We start from the raw sequence: 23,791 nt of genomic DNA on the forward strand, positions 1-23,791 counted from the left end.
TCATTTTCCTATAGGCTCAGTGCTTTCTTCCAGCTTTAACTGTCCTTATTTTTTTTTTTCTGCACCTTAAGAAGYGTTGGAGGGATGCAAAGCAATATTCCCCAAAATGTGTTAAGTTCATAGTGAAGTGTGCCTGTGAGGTTCATCACTGCATTTCTGTATTTTCACTAAAATAATCAAGAGCACTTGAATCCTTCCTCTCCCTCCACTCCTAAATTTGTAAACAATAAAAATTCATGGTAAATCAGGAAGGAAAAAAAAGCCCAGAGGAATCTCAAATCAGTCTTAATTAGGTGACAGAAAAATCTGATCCTGCTTTAATAACACAARGTGCTCTTTGCTTTGGCTTTCACATGTCAGAGACCTCAGCTTGTTCCAGAATTTTTGTTCTGTCCTTAAAAACACCCCAACACCTTCTAAACCAGAACATGCGACTAAATACCATGGACTCTGTGAAATTATGTTCGAAGTCTGTCCCAGCTGAAATGCTATAACGCTTTTTCACTGATCTCTTTGGGAAAAGAGAGATGAAGGAATACYTGGTTTGCAGAGACTGAAACACAAATGAAAACCAACCTGCTCAAATATCAGCACTCAGTTCCAATCRGGTTTCACCTTAAACACTGAGTGTGTCAAGTACCTACAGATGACACTATGTGCCTCTAGAATTGGTGAGTAACARAGGAGCATCCTTTAGGTCTGTATTTTGAAACCAAGTACTTACATTCCATTTGTATGTAACCTCTCCATGGGCCCAGTCTTTAACTGGCAAAAACAACGGATGCAAATACATCGAGCACTTCAGAAATCAGTAGCAAGGGAAAGGCAAAAACAAACCACAAGAATCATTTCAACACCCTRATTATTTTCATAGTTTAAAAAGAAAAAGCTTTTTCTAAATAACGCAAACCTCAAATTTTACCTAATGACGTACATTTATTTTCATGATTTATACAATTACTGCGTAAGATTTGTGACGATTTACATCTTCCAGTTCAAATGAGATCAGGCAGYACAATTTTGTATTCAATTCTAGTTACACTTTCAGTCAATTACACAAGTGTGAAACAAGAACAAGACAGMCTATTCCCTTCAAAATGCCTTCTCCACATTTTTCCAGATGCAAAGATGGCATAATGGAGACAGTTGTGATGTTTATGGTAATCCCACACCAATTTGTGTTGCTTTGGCAGATYGTAGTGGAATGTAATGGCAAAATAAAAAAAACAACCCCCAACAACAAAAAAAAATCAACAACAAAACCCCAAAAACTTAAGAGGCCAAAAAAAGGCTGATAAGAACTGGACRCTTCCTTTTTGGCAAGGCAAAGCTACTTCAAGTATTCAGAAAAGTGGAAAACAAAAAAGTATTTTTTTTTCAGTAAAAAGGTAGAATAAGACAGTTTAACCACTGTGCAGTATGTTCCAATACCCTGGTGGCAGTGATTATACATCATGTTAGAAGGAGCAGAAACCATCCTGACATAAAGGCAAACTATAAACAGTGAGACAAGAAGGCAAAAATATGGTTTTGACATCAAACGCAACATCATCCTGGATATTTTCCTCTCCTTCATACAGGACAGAGAGAAAAGGCAAATGATGAAAGAAGAGGAGAAAAGGTACACAGGATGACTGCTTGGCATTTCTGAAAAATACCTTTTAAGTAAAAAAAAAAGAATCAAGAATAAGGTAGCCAACTGCCTTCCCCAAGCTTCTGTCAATACAGAGATGACCACAATAATGACTATTTTGGTGACAAGGGTCCCAATGAGAAGGCAGCACCCCAAAGAGCAGTTTCATTTTGATATATAAAAATAGTAGCTGTGGTTGATTCTGCTCTTCAGAGCAATTTATTAATTATGTGACAAAGATTCAAGAAAAACACCTTTTTAGAGGAGCACTRTGGGATAATGAAAAGCTCATGGAYACAGCTTACTGTGACTCCTCTACCTTGGATTTGCTGAGAAACTTACCTACCCAGAGTTCTACCCATGGGTGAAATTTAGTGGTACACAGCATGTGGTCTTTAAGCCATAGAAGAACGTGATCCTGCAATACTGGTTGTGCACCTTCAATTCCCACAGGCTCRAATTAAAATTTCAACTGTTAAGCACTTTGATTACTCCATTCAACTTTTTTTTCCCCCTTCCACATTTAGGTGGGGGACTCCACTGATCATGGTGCAACATTCCAGGTGAAGTCCATTCCCCTYAGCTTTTTCATGGAATACAATACAGTGTGAAACAGAACATGGAAGAAAGCAAAGAGTTTCAGTGAAGAGCAACATGAGAATATTGACTCTAAAAGCGAGCTCAGTTTAACCACACTGAAAACCACAAGTCCAGCTGCTCCAGTCCAGGTTCTTACTGCTCCCAGTGACCAGCATGGCATAACCAGCATGAACACCCACGAAAATCAAAGAAAAACAGATGTGCAAAGCAGGCAGTCCCCATTACTAAACTGGAATTGATTGTGTTCCGACATAATTAACTCCTGAATATTTGGTAAAATATGCTGGTGTCACATATTGYAATAAAAATCGTGTTTCAACTCTCAATACAAGAAGATTAGGCATTTTGTTCTGGTTCTGCCTAATCCATGCATGAATTGCAGGGCACAGCCCTTGCCACACTCTCCTGCCAGAAAAGGCACCTCCATTTTCTTGTGCTGAAAAAAAATAGCAAGCTCAGTGGTTATAAAGTTCATATTTTAAAGTGCACTGTCATTTTAAACAGACTTTCCCTATTAAAAAAAAGAAAACCTGATATCAACACCCTATAAAAATAASAGCTGCAATACTCCTAAAATTGCAACTTGAAACCAAGTTAGCAAGATTCAAATCTTATTCAAAAAAAGATACGAACACAAAATAAAAAACCTTTCTGCAGAGAATTGCCAAGCAGATCCCCMCATGCTGTCCTACAAGCCTCTCTCCTAAGAGCATCTCACAGAAAAACCGTTCCGTTTCTTCCAGCTGACAACCTCAAGAAAACAGAGGTCTAAATAAATCAGTCCAATAAATCAGTCCTTCCCACCAGTCACCTACATAACTGCAGGTGTGGGTGCTGGTGCAGTTTTTCGATCAACTCCTCCTCTGTAGGTTCTTCCAAAACATCTCTACAAAGAAAAAGCATGCATTGTTAGGGGCAGCAAAAGGAGCTTCTCAGCATGTTTTTGCAATGCACATACTGAGATGAAACATGTGCTTGTTTCAAGAACAAAACAAGGAATTAAAATTACAATAAGTTGATGCTCCCTAAAGATGCATCTACTTGCAAGGGATCCATCCTCTACAGATGTGTCATGGAAACCAACAGCTGTTTTCCCATAAGAAGCAGGGAAGCAATTTCCTGCACACAGTACAATACAACTGRAAGTCAGTAGATTTGTTTTCCTGAAAAAACTCCCAAATGAGAACATGCTCCCAGTGCTACTATTGAGTAGCCAACATGCACCAGAAGTTCCACTTACGCGTGGTCATCACCACCCACCATTTCATACTAAGCCAAGAACATGCATCACTTCTTTCATCTTCCCTTTTCTTCCTTCCCTTGTTTTTTTCTCCTTCAGCAGTTGTTCCCCTAATCCCCAGCACTTCTCCCACCCTGCTATGAGCACAAAGCATATAAAGGTTAGGCTACCAAGTCAGCTTAAAGCAGGCCTAACTAAAGCACTTGCTGAAATTTCTCCAAACTAACACATGAATCAGTTTGCTTCAGAGGGAGGAAATAGAAGTCCTCTTGCAGCCAGCACACTTTCTTTAAAACAGACAAAGGGAAAAAAACTACATTGATTATCAAGTTCAGTGCAACTCACCTGAACATGAGTTGAACTGTCCTCTGATATTCAATATCTGAAAGAGACTCTCGATGGCAGCGACGGTCCCACTTATGAATAAAGTTCTGAAATGTAAAAGAAACAGCAAAAAATASAAAGGCTTCTTCTGATGGCACCAGAAAAGAGGTTCTATCTGGTTTGCAGACAAGGTTTAGGAGGGGGATGAGTTTTATTTTTAACACTGTCAGAGCACTGACTTATTAAGGCATCAGGATATTGATTGGCTGCAGGTCACTATTCTGGCCTTTGTTCAGGAATGAAATAACTTCCTCATCACAAACTGAAAGAACAGTGGAGGAGACAGCCCTGCAGCCTTCAGCTCCTAGCAAGGACTGCCTCCCCAGGACAACTGTGTGAACTACCCACTAGACTTCACCCCATCTGAATTTCTTCCTCTTTAAAAACCCAACAATATATAAACATCCTCGTGGTCCAGGCATCACAACTTCAGCTCAGCTACTGGCTTTGTCATGTTCCCTTACCCATTTTGAATAACTCTGACAAATGAATACATAGGGAGTAGACACACAGCTCAGGCCAAAAAAAAAACCAAATAAAAGGGAGAAAAATAGTGACATCCTGCTCTCCTGCTACAGAATGCTGCATCTTGGGTTTGACAGCAACTTTTGGTCACAGCCCTGCAGAAGCAAGCAGGTAGAAGACACCCTAGACTGAAAGTTTCCCATTCTTCCTACTGTAGGAAATTTTAATTCTCAATACAGTCAGCAATGGTAAGGACATCTCCAGAAGAAACTTTCATAGGGTTTGAGATGAGGTGAAGTGCTCTGTACAGGTTCTCAGTTCCCTCCATTACCTATAAGAGAAGTCTGCAATSATGAGCCTGGAGGAGATGGTTATGATTAGCAGTCCCTTCACCATCAGGAATTTGGATTTGCAGGAAAATATGCAATGAGAAACCAGCAAAACCACATGCTCTTCATGGCATTGCTTAGGCAACCACACTCCCACAGCTTCTCTGAAAAGCTCTAGAATATGGTCTCTTGAAAATAAGTAATCAGTTCCACTCCTCTAGTGTGGAACTGAACAATGGTGGTAATTCCTATTGGGGTGGGAAGAAACAGGCGAGCCAAATAAAATAAAAACTTAGAATTTAAACTGCTACCTTCATTTGCTGACAAACTGAAATGCAAAAAGCCTGCAGCCTGAATAACTAATGCTGAATTTAAATGTTAATGTACAAGACATAAGCARTTTTATAATACTTTAAATATTTTTCATCTTTCTTATAAAGAGTATGATAAAAATGTACATACCAGTGAGCCACAACCAGTTCTGTGACAAAATTGCAAATAACACATATRATTGTCTAGAAAAATGGAAGTATTTCCTCTGCTCTTCAGCGATGGGGCAGCAAGGAGAAAGGTAAAGTAAGCACACACTCAAAAAAAGTTATCTGGGTTCTTCTCACTTCCTGTAAAAATTATAACCCRTTTTGAGGATCCCACACCAAATAAACATACTTCCTTACCTCCAGAAGTAAAGCTACGAAGAGATTAACCCAGATGACAGAGGAGATCAACCACCAGGCWACAAAATAGATCTTTGCCCACCTGCAGATCAGACAAACAGACAATACATAAAGGAGGCAGTAAATAACCTCAGCCTGAAAGTGAGCAGAGCACCATGAAATCACTTTTTTTTTTTTTTTYTTTAAATGTAATACTAAAACCTTCTTAATGGAAAAGGAGGCTTGGATCAAAGAATCAAAGACAAAAAATGTTTCCTTTTCAAGAAGTTAGCCAACCAGACTCACTCTCCTGGGTTAACMAGCCAAGGGTCACTGGAACAGCTCATCCCAGGGGCTATCAGTTCATTTAAACATTTCCATGAAGTCAGTAAATAAAAATGAAAGATATGCCCAATGTGTTAAGTCTACAAAAAATTGTTCACCCACAGAGAAAACACGAAAAAATTAAGTTTATTTTGAATATACCTGAAGTGACCCAAAAGAAAGGAAAGCAGCAGTCCTCTGAGCAGATGGTAGGAACTGTGCTGTGTGTACAAYTCTTGTTCAGGTATCTTATACACTGGATTTATATGGGACTTCTTCAGTATTGCTACTGCTACTTACGGACTTGAGTATCTTGAAAATGCTTCCAGAAAGACTTGCCAGTTGTTTACCACCATCACATCCCAAAGGGTCACCAGTGCTGCCTAAATACAGCAGAAGTGAGTGGAAGTGAGTTTAAGGGACTGCATCACAGATTTAAGCCTCAGAAAATGAGGAGGAAAGACAAGCAGAGGGGGGAAGAGGAAGGGATTTCATCAGTGATCAGACTCACAGCAAAGTCATCGAAGTTGTTGGGCCAATATTCCAGCTGTTCATAGGTCCCACACTGCAGAGTGACATTATCATTTGTTGTGTTGGCAGCACTGMAAAAGAATTACAGGCTGATGTGAACACAGCTCTCTACCTCAAAATTCTCCTGAGYCCCTTGTAGAAAGTTAGAGTATCTCATATGGGCAGAAAACAAGGGAATTAGTTTTCAAAAGTATTTAAGATAAAGTAGGGTAAAATTCCAAGCATTCCTGCAATTTCAATGCAGCAAGAAGAAACAAAGAATAACAGATAACAAAATCTTGAGATTTAACATTAAAAGTAGGGTGGCTCCAAGAAGAAGAGAAAAAAACCGACCACAAATAGCTCAGAGGTTAAAAAGTTGCAGATGCTTTTGAAAAACAGATTCTTTCTGAGCAGTGATGTTTCGAATGTTACCTGGTATTTCCCAAGGGAACAACAGCACCTTTAAATAGCATTATGCCAGTTATAGCAAATGCATAGAAAACCACCTGGAAGGAACACAGGCAACTATTAGCTTTGAACATTTCTGTCATTAAATAAGAAAGCAAAATGAAATTAACATGGAATATATATTAATACCACAGTTAAAGTAATTGCATCATGAACAGTGCCTGAAGCTTTTAAAATTAAAATCTTCTCAGCTGCTTGCTCTTGCTTTTTAATATTCTACCTTTCAGTTGTTAAAATGCATTAAATCATTTTATCATCTATTATACTTCTCTGGATCTCAGAATGCAGATATTTAACTATAAACATTGTAGAATAGCAACTTAAAACCAAAACCCAGTACCAGTATTTACAAAGGACAATATGTTTATCTGGGGAGTTTTCTGCTAGTTGAGTGAAAATAAGCTTTTACTAAATTAAACTGAAAAATGAAACTAAGTTAGTATTTTAAATTCCATCAGAAACTTCCTTAAAAATGTTAGATTACTCTAAAAAGAAAGTTTTCAGTAACACACAGAATTTGTGACCTTCTCTCTTTTAATTGTTAGAAATGCAAACTTCTTTTTAAAGAGAGATCCTTCACTCTTTAGCAGTTGCCTAGGTGATTTTGCAATTTAAATCCTAAAACGATTATTCTAGAAATAATCCATAGCCTCACTTCCCTAAGGAGCCATTTGTCCCAAAAAAGCTTGAAGCAAGCTGAGTTTTCAACTGAAGTTTTGGGTTTTTTTACATTTTGCTACAAAACAAACCCAAGAAGGGGAAGTCTGGAAGGARCAGAAGACCCTACGGCCTGGCCTATGAACTCTGAACACCACTGGACTAAGTTGAAGCTGTTTCAACAAACTGGACTAAGTTGAAGCTAAGTTTCACAGCCTGTCAGAAGATGGGGTATCTGTCCTGGCAATAAAATTAATTTTATTATTTGAAAAAAGAGACATTAAATACACTCCCTGCCTGAGAAATTAGCTAATCAGTTACATTACTTTATCAGCATGTGTCTTCCAGGCTAACAGTAGGAAAGATACTTTAYATCAGCTGGTGATGGAGTCAGATTTCACTACAGCAGAACATCAATGACAGCTGCCATGCAGCCTCAAGTAAAAGCAAATTAAATTCAGCTGGAAGTGCAAACACTGTGGCAGACTTGTCTCATAAATGTGACCTGTACAGCACAACAAGGTTGTGACCACCTAAGTTTTGCCCCAACCAATATCTCTATTTCAAAGTGCAACGCTAGTTAACTTAAACCCTATCCTCTACAGATAAAAGTAGAGATTATTAATGACAAAAGCAGATRTTCTGGTTAAATTGCATGCTAGATATACAGATTAGAACAACAAATCATTGGCCTTTAACAACTGAAATTAASGTGTCCTACAAAAACTCACAAACTGTAACAAAACCAAACCAACCAGGCACTTCTTTGCCATACCAGGAAGACATGGCTGCAAGGCCAGAAACTCAAGAGTTGGGAGAATTTATGCAATGGACATTACACATTGTGATACACCCTTTTATCACATGTTTGTTGAGTCTGTATTCTACACGGACACACCTAAAACAGGATGGCAGAGGCTCTTAAAAGATCATGTCCAAACATGCCATCTCAAGACCTTCTCAATCAAAAACAAATTCAAAGCTGTTTTGCTATTTAATTTAACATAAGCAAATCAGGGTAAGAAAAACTGGTCTACTTCTAGCACAGATTAATTTTTATTTGAAACCAGAGCATACAGGCTGAGGCAAACCCTCAAAGGAAGATTGGTTAAATCTTTTAAAAATACTCCTGCTAAATAAGGCACTGCCACTGTGTGCTGACCATCACAAAATACCAGTTTATTGTGGCTTTCCAAGACATGCCCTGAAGAAGAACTGACAGATTAAGGTGAAATGTTATTGCTCGTGGTGATTGTACAAGAACATTGTTAACTTTGTTGGTGGTGCACCCTTATTATCCTATAAGAAAGGAAATGACAGTCTTGTATCATGACTTACCACAAGGAGTCCTGCAAAGGCTCKTAAATTTTTCACCAGATCCAGCAATGTAGTAACAACCAATGCCATGAACTAAAACAGAGCAGAATTTTTTAAGTATGACACTTCCAATCCATATCACATTTTTACTTAAAGGACAAAGAATCACCTCAAGAGAAGKTGCCTTTCCCACCAGAGAAAACCTGCTCAACAGACAGTGATTTTATGAATGGTTRTGCAATAATCAGGACAGTTAGAACAGAGCTATCCCACTCATGTGCAAGAGAATTGAAAACTACACGTTATTCTGAAAGGCTCTAACAAAATTAACAGCCTGACCAACAAAGACATCAGTTATGGAGGGATGAGCAATGACCTTCATGTTGGGGATGATCCGCAGGAACCTGAACACAATTAACATGTTCACCAGTCGCACCATGTCCCACAGGGATAACAAGCCCAGCAACTCAGGTCTCCTGGGAAAGATGGGAGAAAGCAACACATCAGAGAAACAGCCCATGACAGAAGGACACAGTTTAAATTTACTGGGCTACACGTAATTGTAAGTACATTCATTCACTTAGCAGGAATCTCAGCTACATTAAACTAGTAACTGATGAACGAAGGAATCTCTCTAGCCCGGGCTCTTAAATATGCATAAAGAGCTCTTTGAAGTGCATGTTTGTGCTTTCTGCTGGTGAGGGGGCACCAAAGAGGGTCCTTTCAGAAAACAAAATGAATCAAAAGGACTGCTAGAGGGAGATTCTCCAGGAACTTGCGCAAAAGCGTACATTAACCCTTCAGGGTTCACCTGGCTGAAGAAGGGCTTTGAAAACAGACTAGGTTAAAAGACAGTCTCATCAGCTTTCTTCCTTATATGTGTATGTTCCATAGGAGTTGGGCATACACTTCAAATCTTAGCCTGAATTTTAKCTTTTACATGGGCATGCTGAATGCTTCTTGGCTGGAAAGGTGGGCAGGTAGTGAGGGACTAAAGATGCTAATGACAAAGTAACATAGATGCTAAATCATTATTTGTACCTCCAATATATTCATCTCAAATAACAAAGGAAATTATTAAAGATAACACCACACAGAAGGCATATTCTAGATAACAGCAACATCACTGTCCTGCTCTGAAGGTGGTAACTGCTTGGTCTGTGGATGCCACACCCACACACTTTAGGGCTCAGAGTGACTCACCGGGGTTGTAATCTGCAGTGACTGACACAAAGACCTAACAAGAATTACTGGTGCTCCAAGATGATAGAGCAAACTGCCTACATTTAAGAATCAAAGATCAAAATCAAACCCAAACATAACCAATGAGAAGATCAATAATTAATGTCGTTAGACTGTAGCAATTACTATTCTGGCAACCAGCACTTCCGGGTGACAGGAGAGTAAATATTATTCAAATATAAACCCCTTTAAAACAGTAAGGTCTGACTTGTCTAACTCTCTTCAGAGTTTCTACTGTAAATGAGGCTAACTCCTTGATGGCAACATAACAAATATCCTGAAAAATCAGAGAGTGCCAGTGTCTTAAGACTGAGCTTGTATGAAGACACCAAGTAACAGAATGTGTTATGCTTTACCCCTGAAGATACAGGAAATTTTACAGAATTCTTTTACTTTCCTCTTTTCTTGTGGGGGCAGTTTCTAAATTTTAAGATGAAGTAATGATTTTAATGTTTTTGTAACAAAAAAGAAATCAGGACATTTCTCCAAAAGCTGAACTTAAGAAAATCAAAATACAACTGTTTGCTATTCCAGTATAGACAAATAGTCTAAGTCCATGGGAAATTTTTAACTACACTTTATAGCATTAAAAAATCCCTCAGACTTCATCTACATGCAGGGATATGAGATGTCATCAGTTGTTTAGGAAGTCATATGAGTGGGCTTATGGACAATCAGATACTGAACCACAGTATAGATGGTTGTGCATGTTGTACCAAATTCCTACTCTTGCACCCCTGGAAAGCATACGTGTGCCAAAATATTATTTTGGATCAGATTACAATTGGAACAAATGCATCCTTCTCAGAAGAGCTAAGCAGAACTCTAGAATACTAGGAAAAAAAATTCTTTCACTTATCCATAATGCATGGCCTCTAGTGACTACAAGGGTGAAAAATGCTATTAAATATGTTAAATTATGGACTGGGGTGACAATCACAGCATGATGACATGTGTGAGCATGACAGTGTATGTGTATTCCCCTGACCCACCCCAGCCACCTCTGAGCAAAGTACAGCCAGTCACAGAGGTTACTCACCAGCCAGGATGAGGAAATCCATATACAGCAAAAGTTGCAATCTCCAGTATCTTTAGTTAGAAAAGAAAAAAAACCAAAACAACAACAACAACAACAAAAACCACACACAAGCAAACCAACAAAAAAAAAAAAAAAGTCAAAACTTTACTTTGTAATTCTGAGTTCCAGAAATCATGTAAGCTTCTTGACAGGAAACATTTTCAAGAGCTTTAAGCCATTAATCTGACTCACTTTAAAGCTCTGAACTGTCGTATTTGCCTAGTTATTCCCCAAATTAACCAAATGTACATAAATCGTTCAATAGTGACATAAAAGGATATATAGTGAATACCATTAACCATGAATTTGACCTCATTTGCCACAGGGGCATCAGGCTTTGACCAAATAATCATTATAATAATCTGCCTCGGTTGTTGTTTTTTTTAAGAGAAAAGTGGTTTTAAATTATGAAACAGAATGCCTCGTGAAATTATTCCAAGAGCTGAATTTTTCCAAATAAAAAGGCTTCTTATCAGGAAAAGCACCTTTTCCATGGATTTAAATAAGATTACCTTGAGAATGCAGATCCTAAGAGAACCATGTACCCCCATGTAAACTTTCAAGCCACAGAAACCCACAACACTGGCTCATGCTGTTCAGCTCAGCAGATCAGTGTTGAAAAAAAGCAATCCCACCAGCTCTTGTAGTTCCTAAACTCCCTAGCCAACAAATCCAAGAATAATGTAAGCTAACAAAACACTTACCAGCAAAATTACAGTCAGAAGTCCATCAAATCTATTGCTTGGATAAGACCAGTATCTTTTCAAGCCCATTGCTAAAATTTTCAGCAACATTTCCAGCAGATAGTAGAGGATGAAGAAGCAGTTGATAGCCTTCACCCCCCAAAATAAAAACAACCATTAGAATTACTGACATCTCAGGGAGCAGCATTAACTGCATGGAATACTGCTGCATCTTACCCCAAGAAAGAAGTCATCTCTTTCAGACGGCTGCTTATCTGCATCCATCACCAAAACCACCTTAAACAAAAAATATTCTATGAATCTACTGCTTCACTGCTACACAAAACAATTTTTTAAGCACAGGAACAGTTTTTCTTGCTTTGCACAGACCTTTTCAAGCAGCTCCTTTTAAGACTTTGCGTGACTAAAGGATGCTAAAAACCCAACAGCTGCTAGAAAAAGTAGTTACTTAAAGAGCAATTAAAGAATAAAAGCAGAAATTAAATTTGTAGCAGAGAAAAACTAAAAAAACAACCACAAAAAGAAAAAAAATTCACTGTCACACAAGGAAAAAACCTTTTACTTACACAGATAGAAATAATATTTGCAAGGGCTACCACATTCCCCAGGTAGCCAAAGTAGGGATGGCCAAATGCAAACTGCATTTTCTGCATAAAATGGGATTGATACTCTGGACTGGGAGGGTGCTGAAAAGAACACAAAGGATTTTCTGAGTCACAAAGCATAAGCATGTTAATAAAATAACTTTAAAAATGCCCTCAATCCCGAGACATTTTCAAAGCAAAACTTCAGGGCCACAGGCAAATGTTGACATTTCATCTGGAAAACATTTTCAAGCTGTGGCTATTAGCAGTAACAGATCATTCCTGATTATGGCACAACACAAGGCTAATAGCAAAGAAGGGAGATATCCAACCTCTCTCCAATGCCCCAAGCAGATAAACTTAACACCAAGACACTAATTGTATACATCCCTTCCCATCTCCCAATGTTTAATTCAGAATCTTAGTTACATGCAAACATAGAAGAGAACATTTCCTAACTCGCAAATAGTTAACTGTTTTGTTTTTCCTTCTTCCAAGTGGAGAAAACTTTCTCCCCATCTTCATTGACCACTGAAAGAATCCACAATTTGGTCTTCCTTCAGGGACTGGAGAAAAGACTTTAAGCTATTCTGCCAGTCCAAGTCACACAAAAATGCTGAYAAGAATAAACAAAGATGTATTTTGTACATTTAGCACCACCTAATAATTCCAAACTAATGCTGCAAAAGCCCCCAAAGCAATTTTGTTTGTGGCTATAAAAGCAGCTCATGAACAGCTTAAAAATCAATGCCATGTGATCACACATTGTGTTCATATGTTGCAAAGTTTGTTTATACACTTTATACTAGAATACTCTCACTTATTTTGCACAAGACCAGACAACTTTTGATGCTTTATAAATGATGGTCACAAACATACTTGTTTAATGGCATCTTTGTCTAATTCTTCAAAGAGCTTCTGGAACTGGGCAGCTGACAGCTGGTCACAGGAGCACATTTTGATTGACTTCACATGAAAGAGAAACATTCAGATCAACATCTGCAATACGTACATCTGCAAAGTTTGCCAAAAACCCTCAGACTGCCTTGGAAATATAGAAATGTAGATAAAATACAAGCTGTTAGAGTAAGGTTCAAAATTGCTCTGGTTTAACACAACACTGCCACATGACTGGAGGATTTGTCCAGACTTTTATATTTTCCCCTTCTGGGATCACATGCTCTTTTGACAAACTTAAATCTCGAGTCACACATAGTAGTGCCACTATTATATAGGGATCCAAGGAATGTTGCAACAGAGATCTCTGGATTTGATAGTCACCAACATAAAGGCTAAGAAAATCCAGTTCTTACTCTCATTATGGCTTGCTTGCAGCGAGAATCCATCTGAACTCTCTGTAGCACTTGTAGTAAGACCCCAACACTGACACAGGACCTATTTGAAAGAAAACAGATAAYCTTACAGATGGCAAAATGCTGTTCCAAATGCATTCCTGCCTCTTTCTTTGAAAAGCAAATAAAATTAGAAGCAGAAAAAAAGCAAACATACTCCATAAGAGTTCCAAACAGTGTGATGTGAACATTCAGTTAAAGTATAAGTAACTAAATGACAGCAACAAACTGCCAATTTTCGAGACTGGATCCTCAGTAAAAATAGCAAACAAAACAAGATGACCAAAAATCTGCTCTTTTTTTTCTAGATAATCGACTGCTTCAATATTCTTCACTTACTGTTGTGCACTAGCAGGAGTCTCTTTCAGCGAAGACAGCACCTCAAACGCAGCCCGGATCCCCAGCCGCCTCCTGAAGAGGGAGGACTGAACTGATTTCTGAGCAGTAAAAACACCACAGAGGAAACAATTTACTCACACTTCAGGCACTACTGTGTCCTGTGGCCAGATAATGTACTGATCCTCAGGTACACATTCCAGATTTGTGATTAGAGATCAAAACAGGAGATTGTCCCAGGCCTCACTCCCTCCAAGAACTCCACGCACACAGATCAAGGAAGGAAGTGAGCAAACAAGTCTCTGGAGTTCAAATAAACATCCAGTTTATGGTTTACTTTCAATACTGGAAGGCATAGGCATATGCCTGTTTCAAGAGACACTGGCAACAGCAAAGCTCAAGCATTCACATAAACTCACACTATTTGCAGAGAAAAGAGTTAGAGAGCTTGTCCAACTCCAGCTTCTTTCCTAAAAGCACCAATCCAGAGCCACAGTTTTTCATGCTTTTTTTTTGTATTTTAGTAATTACTTTCAAACTTTCAAGGTTACTTTATTGGGAGCTAGATCATGTCATTCTGTCATGTGAGAAAGAAGAAAATTGAGCAAAAAGGGATGAAACAGAGGAGGAGAAAAGGATTAYCAAAAATCCTCTGTGCACATATTCTGTTTATACACCCCTCTGTCACAAGAGGGTAGGGGCCATTCCTTCTGAGTAATATTGCCTCGAGCTTACTGTCCAACAAATTTCATCTTCTCTCTGGAACTCTACTAGAGAAGCTATTGGGACAGTCTGGGAAAGGCCTTGAATTACCTGGTCTTGTGGGAGCTGTCTCTGCCCATGGCAGGGGGTRTTGGGACTGGATGACCTTGAATGTCCTTTCCAACCCCTTATTATTTTATGATTTGCAGCAACAGCTATTTAAACTGAACAGCAGTTTTTTTTTTAACAGAGACCAAGCTTAAGTTACTCAGTCACTTGTCCTTGTTCAGTTCTATAACAGATTCTTTTTCCCCCCTATAATAGTCAAAATTGCAGATCCACAGCATACATGGAAGCACACAAGCAGGTAATTTTGTCACAGAAGGGGATTGAGCTGTAACAGCATATAAAGGGAAAAGTATCTACATGAAAGAACATTTAGTACCTCTGTATCTACCTGAGTGGGCGGGTTGCTTTAATACAYAAATGAAACCAAATACTTCAAATGTTCAAGCTTATGGCAAAACACAGAAATCAGGAATTCTTTACTCACCAGAAGGTACCCTCGAAACTGGTTGTATATTATTGCTGTAAGCAAATTCATCAAAAACAAATTGCCTAATGGAGAAAAAAAGGCAGTAAAATTTACTGAAAAGTATCTGTTTCTCAAAGAAGTTTCAATGCATGCAGTAAATCAGATGTAAAACTTAAAAAGGGTTAGTTTTCTTGCTTGATTTCCAAAATGTTTTTAATGTTTGAATATATTGCAATGTATTCATTCCCCTATGACATATTACCAAAAAACTCCAAACTGTAAGTATCTTCCATGAAAATGATCCTACAGACACTATGCCGTAATTGGAAGAAATACAAAAACAGTGAAATTCAAGGTTAAAATTTCCTAGAAAAATAAAACACTGTAGCTGGTAGGCACAAGTGTCTAAGTTGAAGTGCATCAACATTGCAGGAGACAAGAGGTAACTCACCTAACACAGTGAAGAGGATGAAGAAGATGGAGTATGCTCGATTCTTAGAATAGGCAGGCATCATCACTGTATCAAATTTAACAAAAACAGGAAGTAATATTTAGATGTTTGAGATGCACAATGCAGACCCCTATGAATTTTTRGCAATTGGTAAAAGCTGTCATATAGCAGGACTTTAGAAAGGCATATACAATTACACCAAAGAAAGGCAAGGATCAAATTACTAAATGCATGAAAAACCCTTACACAACCTTCCTCTAGCTGTACTAAGAACTATCAGCTGAAAGAGTGGTTACAGTAGAGTGATCTTATTCTATTGTTCTTGAAAAGGAAGACAAGAGTTATTTCAGAAAGCCTGCTCACCATCAGGATTATTTGCAGTRGTCAGCAGGACCAGCAGTGACGTCAGGGAATCTGGCAAATTCCGGAAATACACCACCCACTCCTTATCCTGCTGGTTATCCTAGGCAAAGAGATGGCCATTGTTAAGAGAAATACCAAGGAATCGCTAAGAATGTCTTACCAAAGAAGAGGAAAAATTCTTTAAATAATAATAAAAAAAAATTAACATCAGTCAACAATCAATTTCTTACACCATAGTCAAATCTACCCCGAGGAAAAAGCAAAAGCCAAACATAAAAATTAAGACAATGTGTATGAATACAGTGCAATCACTTATTAATAGCAATTTAAAAACACAAGAACTGAACTTTCCTACAGAAGTTACTTCTAGTTAGCAACTCAGAGGCAAGAAGAACAAYCATGTCACAAACTGCCATGAGCATAGGACTCTGAAGAAACCTTTGACCGATAGAAAAAGCATCACTTTAAATGATGTTATTCTGCAGATAAAAGACGCCCTAAATATGATTTAAAAAAAAAAAACCACAAAAAAACCCAACAAAACAAACCACACAGACATAAAAAAAAACAACTCAAAGAAACAAACTGGCATTCTCAGTAATGAAGAGCTGCCTCAATAACCACAAAAGATCCTGCCTATAAACGCCTCTCAAACACCTGCAGCTCTACCATCATACCCAGAATGTCTGTCACTCCATCTTTGACTTCCAAATAGAAAACTTAGCATCCTCTGAATTAGTTTTGTTGCTACTGAAGTTACAAAAGTTACTATCACTACTCCAAAGAGGGTCTTCCACCTCCTCCCGCTAATCCCCCTTAGATAGGCTGTAATTAATGCTCATGCACAGTACAGGAATTGCTGAGCAGATAGGAAATAGGCAACTGCTCTGTTCTGAAAAGAATGAAGATTTAAAATGCTGTGTACAGTATCAATGAAAACATCACATCAAGCTTAAACATCTTGGGAAAAGGAAATTTAAAAATAATTATCAGTGCTACAGCACACAAAAATATATTTGCAATAACTTTGGCAAGTCATCAAAATTATTTTGATGCTCAGTGGAAACTTAAAATGATCTGATAGCATCAGAACCTTCCTCAAAACACACTGGGAGGCTGATCTTGGATACTCCACACATTTTTTCCCTGAGGTCACAAAGAAACAGGYAAAAAAGATACAGAGTGCAAACAACACAAACATGAATCAGGCACCACAGGACAAACAGCCCTTGAATCTGCTGCAAAGATTGCAAAATTAATCCCTAGAGGACATACACAAGACTATGCAATATTGCACAGTCATGAATTTCATTAATAAACCTACTTTTAGAACTTGCCTGCAGTATTTTGCCTTGTAAGATAAAGTCAGTTTGTATGGATGACACAGCAGCATACCAGAATAGGGAAATCCACTCTCCAATTTGTTTTTTTTTTTTACCTAAATGTACACAAAATTGACTGGAATATCCATCTGCTGGGGAAGCTCATAACTTAAATTAGATGTGACAAACAGAGACAATACAAAGGTCCAGAATGCAACTAAACAAAGTGGGAAAACAGAGCTCTGCTTCCAATTTCAGATATTCTGTAACATAGGATTTCAGGGAATTTGTTGATCATAAGGAAGATTAGAAGCAGGATCAAGAGCAAATTACAGTAGAAATGAAGGTGCAAAACTGAGATTAAGGAGAGAACCAAAATTACTGGGGCAAGTATGCAAGAATTTTTTGTGTCCAAAGTAACATATTTATGGAAGGTCTTAAAAAGTAAGAACATAAAAAACTCCAAATAATCTGAGTATGATACAGTAAGATACAGGAAGTTCAGAAGAGAAGGAACATATCAAGATTACTGGAACAAAAAAATTATTTTAATAATTTCGAATTAGCTTTTCAGAAGCAGGAAGAGAAAAATGAGAGCAAAACCCAAAGAAATCAGAAACCAAAACTAGTACAGGCAAAAATCTACCAAGGCACGGCCAGGGATACCAGTAAGGAAAGGTGAGAAAACACAAAAGAACCTAAAGTTAGCAAAAAGCTAGCTAGGGAAGACAAAAAAAAAAAAGAGGGATAGTATAAATTAAAAAGTGACAAGAGTTTTGGACACAGAACAGCACAGACAGTTTTGAAGAAAAGCAGAAAAAGTAATGCAAAGGATCAAACTGGCTAAGTGTATCAGGAAGTCTCCTGTATACATGAATACTATGCACAAGTCAGAACTYTCCAAATGGACTTCAAACTCATMTTAGAAAGTCTGACAATGTGACCTWTTCAGGAAAAATGARTTTCACTAGCTTGATTATAAAGCTAGACATGAAGTAATGGTACAAGTACAGAATAAAGGCACCCTGACCTACCAAAGCAGAAATAGAATTGATTACCTTTGTTCGAGCAAAGAGTAGCATGGCAAACATGGTGAAGAGAGACAGATGAACAGCCAGTAGTAGAACAACACTGTTGGAAAGAAAATATATCACAGGCATTAATAGCAACTTTATTTTTTTCTTAATATCCTCTGCTAAAAATGCAAAGGATGCCATATAAAGAAAATCAGGGGTGTTCTTAAGAATTTATATTGTAATAACAGAAGGTGATGTGAATTTTGATTCAAAATAAAAATCATATTTCTGTGCCTCAGCTCTTCCCTTACAAAAGCAGAAATAAAACCTCCCACTCAACTAGAATTAAAAAACCAATGTCACATACATAGTCATGTCACAGTCCAGAGACCCTTCACAGATCAAAAAGTTACCACAACCTCCACCCACTGTGACCTGATCTCACTGAGCACTCAGCTATGCCATGCAGGAGGAAACTGCTCAGATGCCCCACACCAGAACACAAAGGACAACAACCTGCTTGCTGTGAAATTATGTTTTCTGTGCTATTACCCACCTCGCCATTTCAGGCAATGTGCTGTTRATGCTTTTTAACGTTTTCTTCATCATAGAAGAATTCTGGAGGAGAAAGAAYGGGCGAAGGATTTTTCTTAATCTCACACTCTGCAAAAAACAACAGATCAGACACTGAGTTCCTGCAAGACTGGCAGCACAAACACCTTTATGTCAAGTTTGTCAAAAAGCACTGAAACACATTAATAAAATGAACAGTATAACAGAAAAAGAAGTTACTTCTGCTCCACTGAGCTCATAAAACACCAAAAGAAATTTCATACTTTGCGTGCCTAATAAAAATGAGGAGAGATAGCTTTAAAAACACACCTTTACATTTCAACAGTCTCATCGGGCCATTAATCAGAAACAATCTAAYTGCACTGCTCAGTAAACATAACAATCTGGCAATAGATGGCATTYCTGTATTTTCTGCCAAAGTCCATCTCAAGAAAGGGATTAACAGAAAGCTACTTCCAATAAAAAGAAATACACATTTTAAAAATAAGTGCTTGATTTCAATTTTCAGACTGTTTTATAACTAAAGGGCCTGCTTTTTACTCAGCAATTTCTGTCTCTGACAGAAGACTCCAATAGGGCTTTTTTCTACAACACTCCAGAATCTGTTTGATTCTTGCAGTCAATACACTTCCCARCCTTCAAGTTATTCCTGTGACTTATTTGTTACTTCAAGTGTTTCAGCATTCTACGTTTCAGGATCAATCTTCTCTGGGCCACACTTAGAAGTGAAAAACATAAAAATCACTTTATTGCTATGCTTTTGTTCATACATCCCAGCAGTTCAACTGCTCCTTCTGCCACTGYTTTGTGTGGAAGGCTCCTGTTCAAATTACGTGTCTGCTACCACACCTCAAGATTTTACATTTTAAGATCATCTCTCTCTCATCCCTTTCCCAGTATTTTTTTCCTTATTAGTATTTTCTTAACAAGGATTGCAAGTGCATAACAACTAATTTATGCAAATTTATGGCAGACAAACCAACTGGAAGAGTTGGTTTTTACATCATTTTACATCAAGAAGGGCACTTCTAGAACCATTTCACAGAGCAGGACACAATTGTTTTGAACACAGCACAGCTGCAGGTTAGAAAGCAGCTGTTAAACTACATCATTACAGAGGCTGTGCCATTCAATTAAGAATTTAATTCTCCAACTGTACAACAAAACTGGTGTCAAGCAATGACTTTTCCCTGCACTCCCTGACTGCTGACAGACTAAAGCAATGAGTTTCTTAATTTTACCAATGAATACAAAATTTACATCAAGAATCAAACAGAATTCTTTGCTAGGCTACATTACACCAGTTTTTTTCTGTGTTTCAGTGTATTATCCAACTATCAAAGACTAAAATGAACCATCTCACCCTCCTGTTTTAATTCTCCAATACATCCATACACCCTGCTGACCCTCCCTTTGCAGGTTCTTCCCTCCTCCACAGTTAAATTGTTGGTTATTTCTGCAGAAAGCAGCTCTCACCTCTTTGCAGAAAAAACTCAGTGACACAATCCAATCAGTAAGGGAAACAATTAATGTCAGTATATAAGCCATTAGCCATTTATTTTTCCAAAATTCTTTCCATCCAATTAAGTAGCTCTGGACAAGGAAAAAAAAACAACAACAAAAACTTACTTTAATAAAAAAATCCAATGCCTTAATAAGTCAGCACCGCTTGTCTTCCAAGTATTTGTAATTTTACATCAGTGCTCTTAAAGAGCTCTCCAAAATCCAAACAAAAACACATAGGTGAGAAATTATGTTCTAAAAAAACTAAAAGATCAGTAAAAGTAAGAGGTACACACAGGCCATGTGAGAGAAATCCYTTGCATGCAAGAAAAATATTTATTTAATAAACATAAAAAGGGATTACCCAGAAATAAGCATCCCAACAAAGGTCAGTTTCTGATCACTTTTTTTTGTATAAATGAGGTGACATGTACTATTATTTATTTATTATTTATTATACACCACAATTTTATAGCCTAATACAAACAGGTAAGCCAAAATAATTGCACTCTTGGCAAAATTTATTTAATTTATTCTACACAGTTAGGAAAATTAGGTTAAAAAAAAGGGAATAAATGCCTTGACTTAGTAAAAATGCACTTCCTAATTTTTCCTGAAATGAGGCTCTAATAACGAAGGCAATTTCATCTTGCAAACCCAAGATTTGAAAAGGAGATCTACCACAAACCTCCTGTCTCATTCAACACCAGCTGAACGAGATGCTCACCTTCACAGATACATCAACCACGAACACAAGGAAGCAGAGCAGCTCAATGCTCTCTGTGAGACCACAGGGAGGATTCCAGGCAGGAAGGCGGTACCGGACATCTGATGTGACAGTGAGTGAGGAAGGCTCTTCAATGAAAGCCAAAGCCAAGATAACAGTAATGGTCAAGCTCAAAATCCTGTTTGAAGAGAGATGAAATTAAAAATAAAACCAACAAAACCATAAAAAACCAACCCCAAAAAAAACCAGAATGCAAAAACAGCCACAAATTATTCAAAAGAATAACAAAATACTTACAGTAAAGCAATTTTCTTTGAAGTAAACCAAGTTTTACACCACCACATTTCACACAAATGGGTTAGACCACCAGACAGCACTTGACTATCATGTTGTTTCACTGGTCACGTAACTGCTGACCACTAAATAACCTGAGGTGGTGTTCTTTTGAAAGTAACAGCAGCAAACAAGTTCGCTGTTGTTCAACATGTTTAGAAATAGGCACTTTGAAAACTCTTAACATACAGTGCTGTAAATCGTGCCAATGGTCAATTCATGCAATAGTCCTGTGCCTGTTTCAAAGAGCCATCTACCTCATCACATTTCTAAAACATTTGCTGCTTTCCACTTCTACCATGTTGACATGTAGTCAATCCCCTTACTTCCCACAGTTCAGTTCTTATAAGGATAAAAGCACAATTATATAATTATTTAACAAAAAAAGAAAGATGCAGAGTAATTTGTCAGAAATACTAAATCTAAAATGAAAAAGCAAAGAGAATAACCAAGTTCTTACCACTGGCAAGTCCTGGAATAGTACCACCGATAAAGCCAGAGGGATTTGGAGTCCACACGGTGATTTATAGAKCGATACTGAAGGCAGGAAGCAAAAAGRGTAATTCAAACATTACATTTAGTCTGTCTCAAAGACAAAGATCAAGTTAGCAAAGCAAACCAAACTAGTACATGTTATTAATTATTAAAGTATCAGGTCAGCCATGACCACAGAGGTCTCTACATGTGTGAAAAGTGAAAGATTTTAAAGAAGCTCTCCTATCTAAAGACCACACAGCTGCTCAGATAATTAAACTGTGTGGCAGTCATCTGAAGCAATCACTGTCATCATTTCAAATAACAGTATTTGTAATAATCCAATGACTATTCTATGTAGTCACCAAAATAGTCCGCCCACTTAATTCCCCTCTCTACCATTCATTCCACTCATGGAGCTTTTTTTATCTTTCTCTTCCAATGAGCCATAAGATGCAAACAAATTAATTCTGAATAGAAGAGACCTCAACCTATGTCTTTGAATAAAACATGCTTTAAAATAAGGAAATGCCTGTGATTCTTCAGGAATCCCCAAAATCTGCTCCATCCCTCCTCTGTGGCAGCTCCTGGGCTGCTCTTACTCTGTCCCAGCTGAGAAGCTGCTTCCAGAAAGGTGACCACACCTTAAATACATTTGATCCCCATAAATTTCCCAACCAAAAACCATCTAAATACAGAAAGAGAGCTCAAGAACTGCCCTTCAGCATTCCCACTGTGTGGGATACTACAAGATCTAGGAAACTGCAGTAACAGCCAGTAAAGGAGAAACAAAGAGGGAATGAAGACTTCCAAAGGCACCAAGTTCAGCTGAAGAGTTCTTCAGCTGAAGAGCTTCACCTGTGAAGCCAGCCTTAAGCTTTTACCAGCTTTTAAAAGATGTGCAAGTAGTCAGACTGAGAGGCAAATTACAGGGTCAGCTCAAATAGTTTCTCTTAGCAGTAGATTAGTCACTGTCAAAATGCTCTCAACTAAACCAACCCAAATAAACAAAAAACCACCATGAAAATCATTTCACAACCAGCAKCTCTTCTGAAAGCCTTAAAGAGATTTCATTGTGGGGAAAAATGCATTTCTCCTAGGCAGAAATCATTGAGACTTGCATAACATAGGAATTTGAAATTATGATTTTGCTTTGTGAATTGAGATGATGGTTTACAAGGGTTGCTTGAACRCAGAAAAACTTAAAAATTGGCAGAGTGTGTGAGAAACATCCATCWTGGGAAGCATAAGAGCTAACAAAAAATTTATACTTACTTGTATTGCATCCTCAATAAATACTATGGCTTGGTTTATATAGAGGTCATTATCAGCTCCAGCACCTATAAAGTTGAAAAGAAGTAAGAATCATTTGCTGTATTTTGGATAAATAAACTTGGGATAAAACAGCTTGTCAGTTAACATAAGGTGCACAATCATGGTTCTCGTGACAAAGGGCACCATACACACACAAAAAATGAGAGTTCCAGACACATTTGCTGTGTTAGCAGCTCTCTGCATTACATTAAATAAGTAATAATAATATCAAACACATCATGCATCTTTCTGTGTTCTGTGAAAAGGTTCTCTCTTARGTTTAAGGTGCCAGATTACACTAGTACTTAAGTATCACAAAGCCACACAGAGTCAAGTCCTAATGGAGGTTCAAATTATTCTTTGACAAAGTGTACAGTCAATTGAAGCAAGAAAAATCAGGCACTACTATTATAACAATTTTTTCTTTTGTTTAATAAAGATAATCCGGTTTAGAGCGACCTCATTCTCTCCAAGACCAATAGGACTCTCCAGTCAGATGAGAAGTAAGTACTTTTAAAATTTGTTCTGAGAGTTACTATTACCATACCAAACACATCAGAGCTCAAGATACAGCAAGGGGTGAAAGAACACAAATA

At 37.8% G+C, this 23,791-nt stretch overlaps 1 protein-coding gene across 1 annotated transcript in view; it reads right to left on the bottom strand.

Moving 5' to 3' along the window:
- Nucleotides 1-1,029: 1,029 nt before the first annotated feature.
- The window catches only part of TPCN2 (two pore segment channel 2), a 24,260-nt gene continuing 1,498 nt past the window's right edge, over nucleotides 1,030-23,791 (bottom strand). The window contains exons 2-25 of the mRNA XM_057386532.1: nucleotides 23,157-23,221; nucleotides 21,868-21,944; nucleotides 21,075-21,252; nucleotides 20,321-20,437; nucleotides 18,828-18,934; nucleotides 18,314-18,386; nucleotides 15,934-16,033; nucleotides 15,571-15,636; nucleotides 15,138-15,202; nucleotides 13,886-13,983; nucleotides 13,508-13,589; nucleotides 13,074-13,160; nucleotides 12,177-12,296; nucleotides 11,827-11,886; nucleotides 11,611-11,739; nucleotides 10,868-10,917; nucleotides 8,963-9,062; nucleotides 8,608-8,679; nucleotides 6,577-6,650; nucleotides 6,143-6,233; nucleotides 5,932-6,014; nucleotides 5,329-5,410; nucleotides 3,819-3,904; nucleotides 1,030-3,119 (exon numbers count right to left, since the gene is read on the bottom strand). Of these exons, the coding sequence (XP_057242515.1) occupies nucleotides 3,041-3,119; nucleotides 3,819-3,904; nucleotides 5,329-5,410; nucleotides 5,932-6,014; nucleotides 6,143-6,233; nucleotides 6,577-6,650; nucleotides 8,608-8,679; nucleotides 8,963-9,062; nucleotides 10,868-10,917; nucleotides 11,611-11,739; nucleotides 11,827-11,886; nucleotides 12,177-12,296; nucleotides 13,074-13,160; nucleotides 13,508-13,589; nucleotides 13,886-13,983; nucleotides 15,138-15,202; nucleotides 15,571-15,636; nucleotides 15,934-16,033; nucleotides 18,314-18,386; nucleotides 18,828-18,934; nucleotides 20,321-20,437; nucleotides 21,075-21,252; nucleotides 21,868-21,944; nucleotides 23,157-23,221 (2,141 nt within the window). The 3' untranslated portion in view covers nucleotides 1,030-3,040. The remainder of the gene's footprint in view (nucleotides 3,120-3,818; nucleotides 3,905-5,328; nucleotides 5,411-5,931; nucleotides 6,015-6,142; nucleotides 6,234-6,576; nucleotides 6,651-8,607; nucleotides 8,680-8,962; nucleotides 9,063-10,867; nucleotides 10,918-11,610; nucleotides 11,740-11,826; nucleotides 11,887-12,176; nucleotides 12,297-13,073; nucleotides 13,161-13,507; nucleotides 13,590-13,885; nucleotides 13,984-15,137; nucleotides 15,203-15,570; nucleotides 15,637-15,933; nucleotides 16,034-18,313; nucleotides 18,387-18,827; nucleotides 18,935-20,320; nucleotides 20,438-21,074; nucleotides 21,253-21,867; nucleotides 21,945-23,156; nucleotides 23,222-23,791) is intronic.

The sequence above is a fragment of the Malurus melanocephalus genome, unplaced genomic scaffold (assembly GCF_030028575.1).
Source record: "Malurus melanocephalus ecotype Western Australia unplaced genomic scaffold, MMel_1.1 scaffold_981, whole genome shotgun sequence".
Classification (NCBI taxonomy): domain Eukaryota; kingdom Metazoa; phylum Chordata; class Aves; order Passeriformes; family Maluridae; genus Malurus; species Malurus melanocephalus.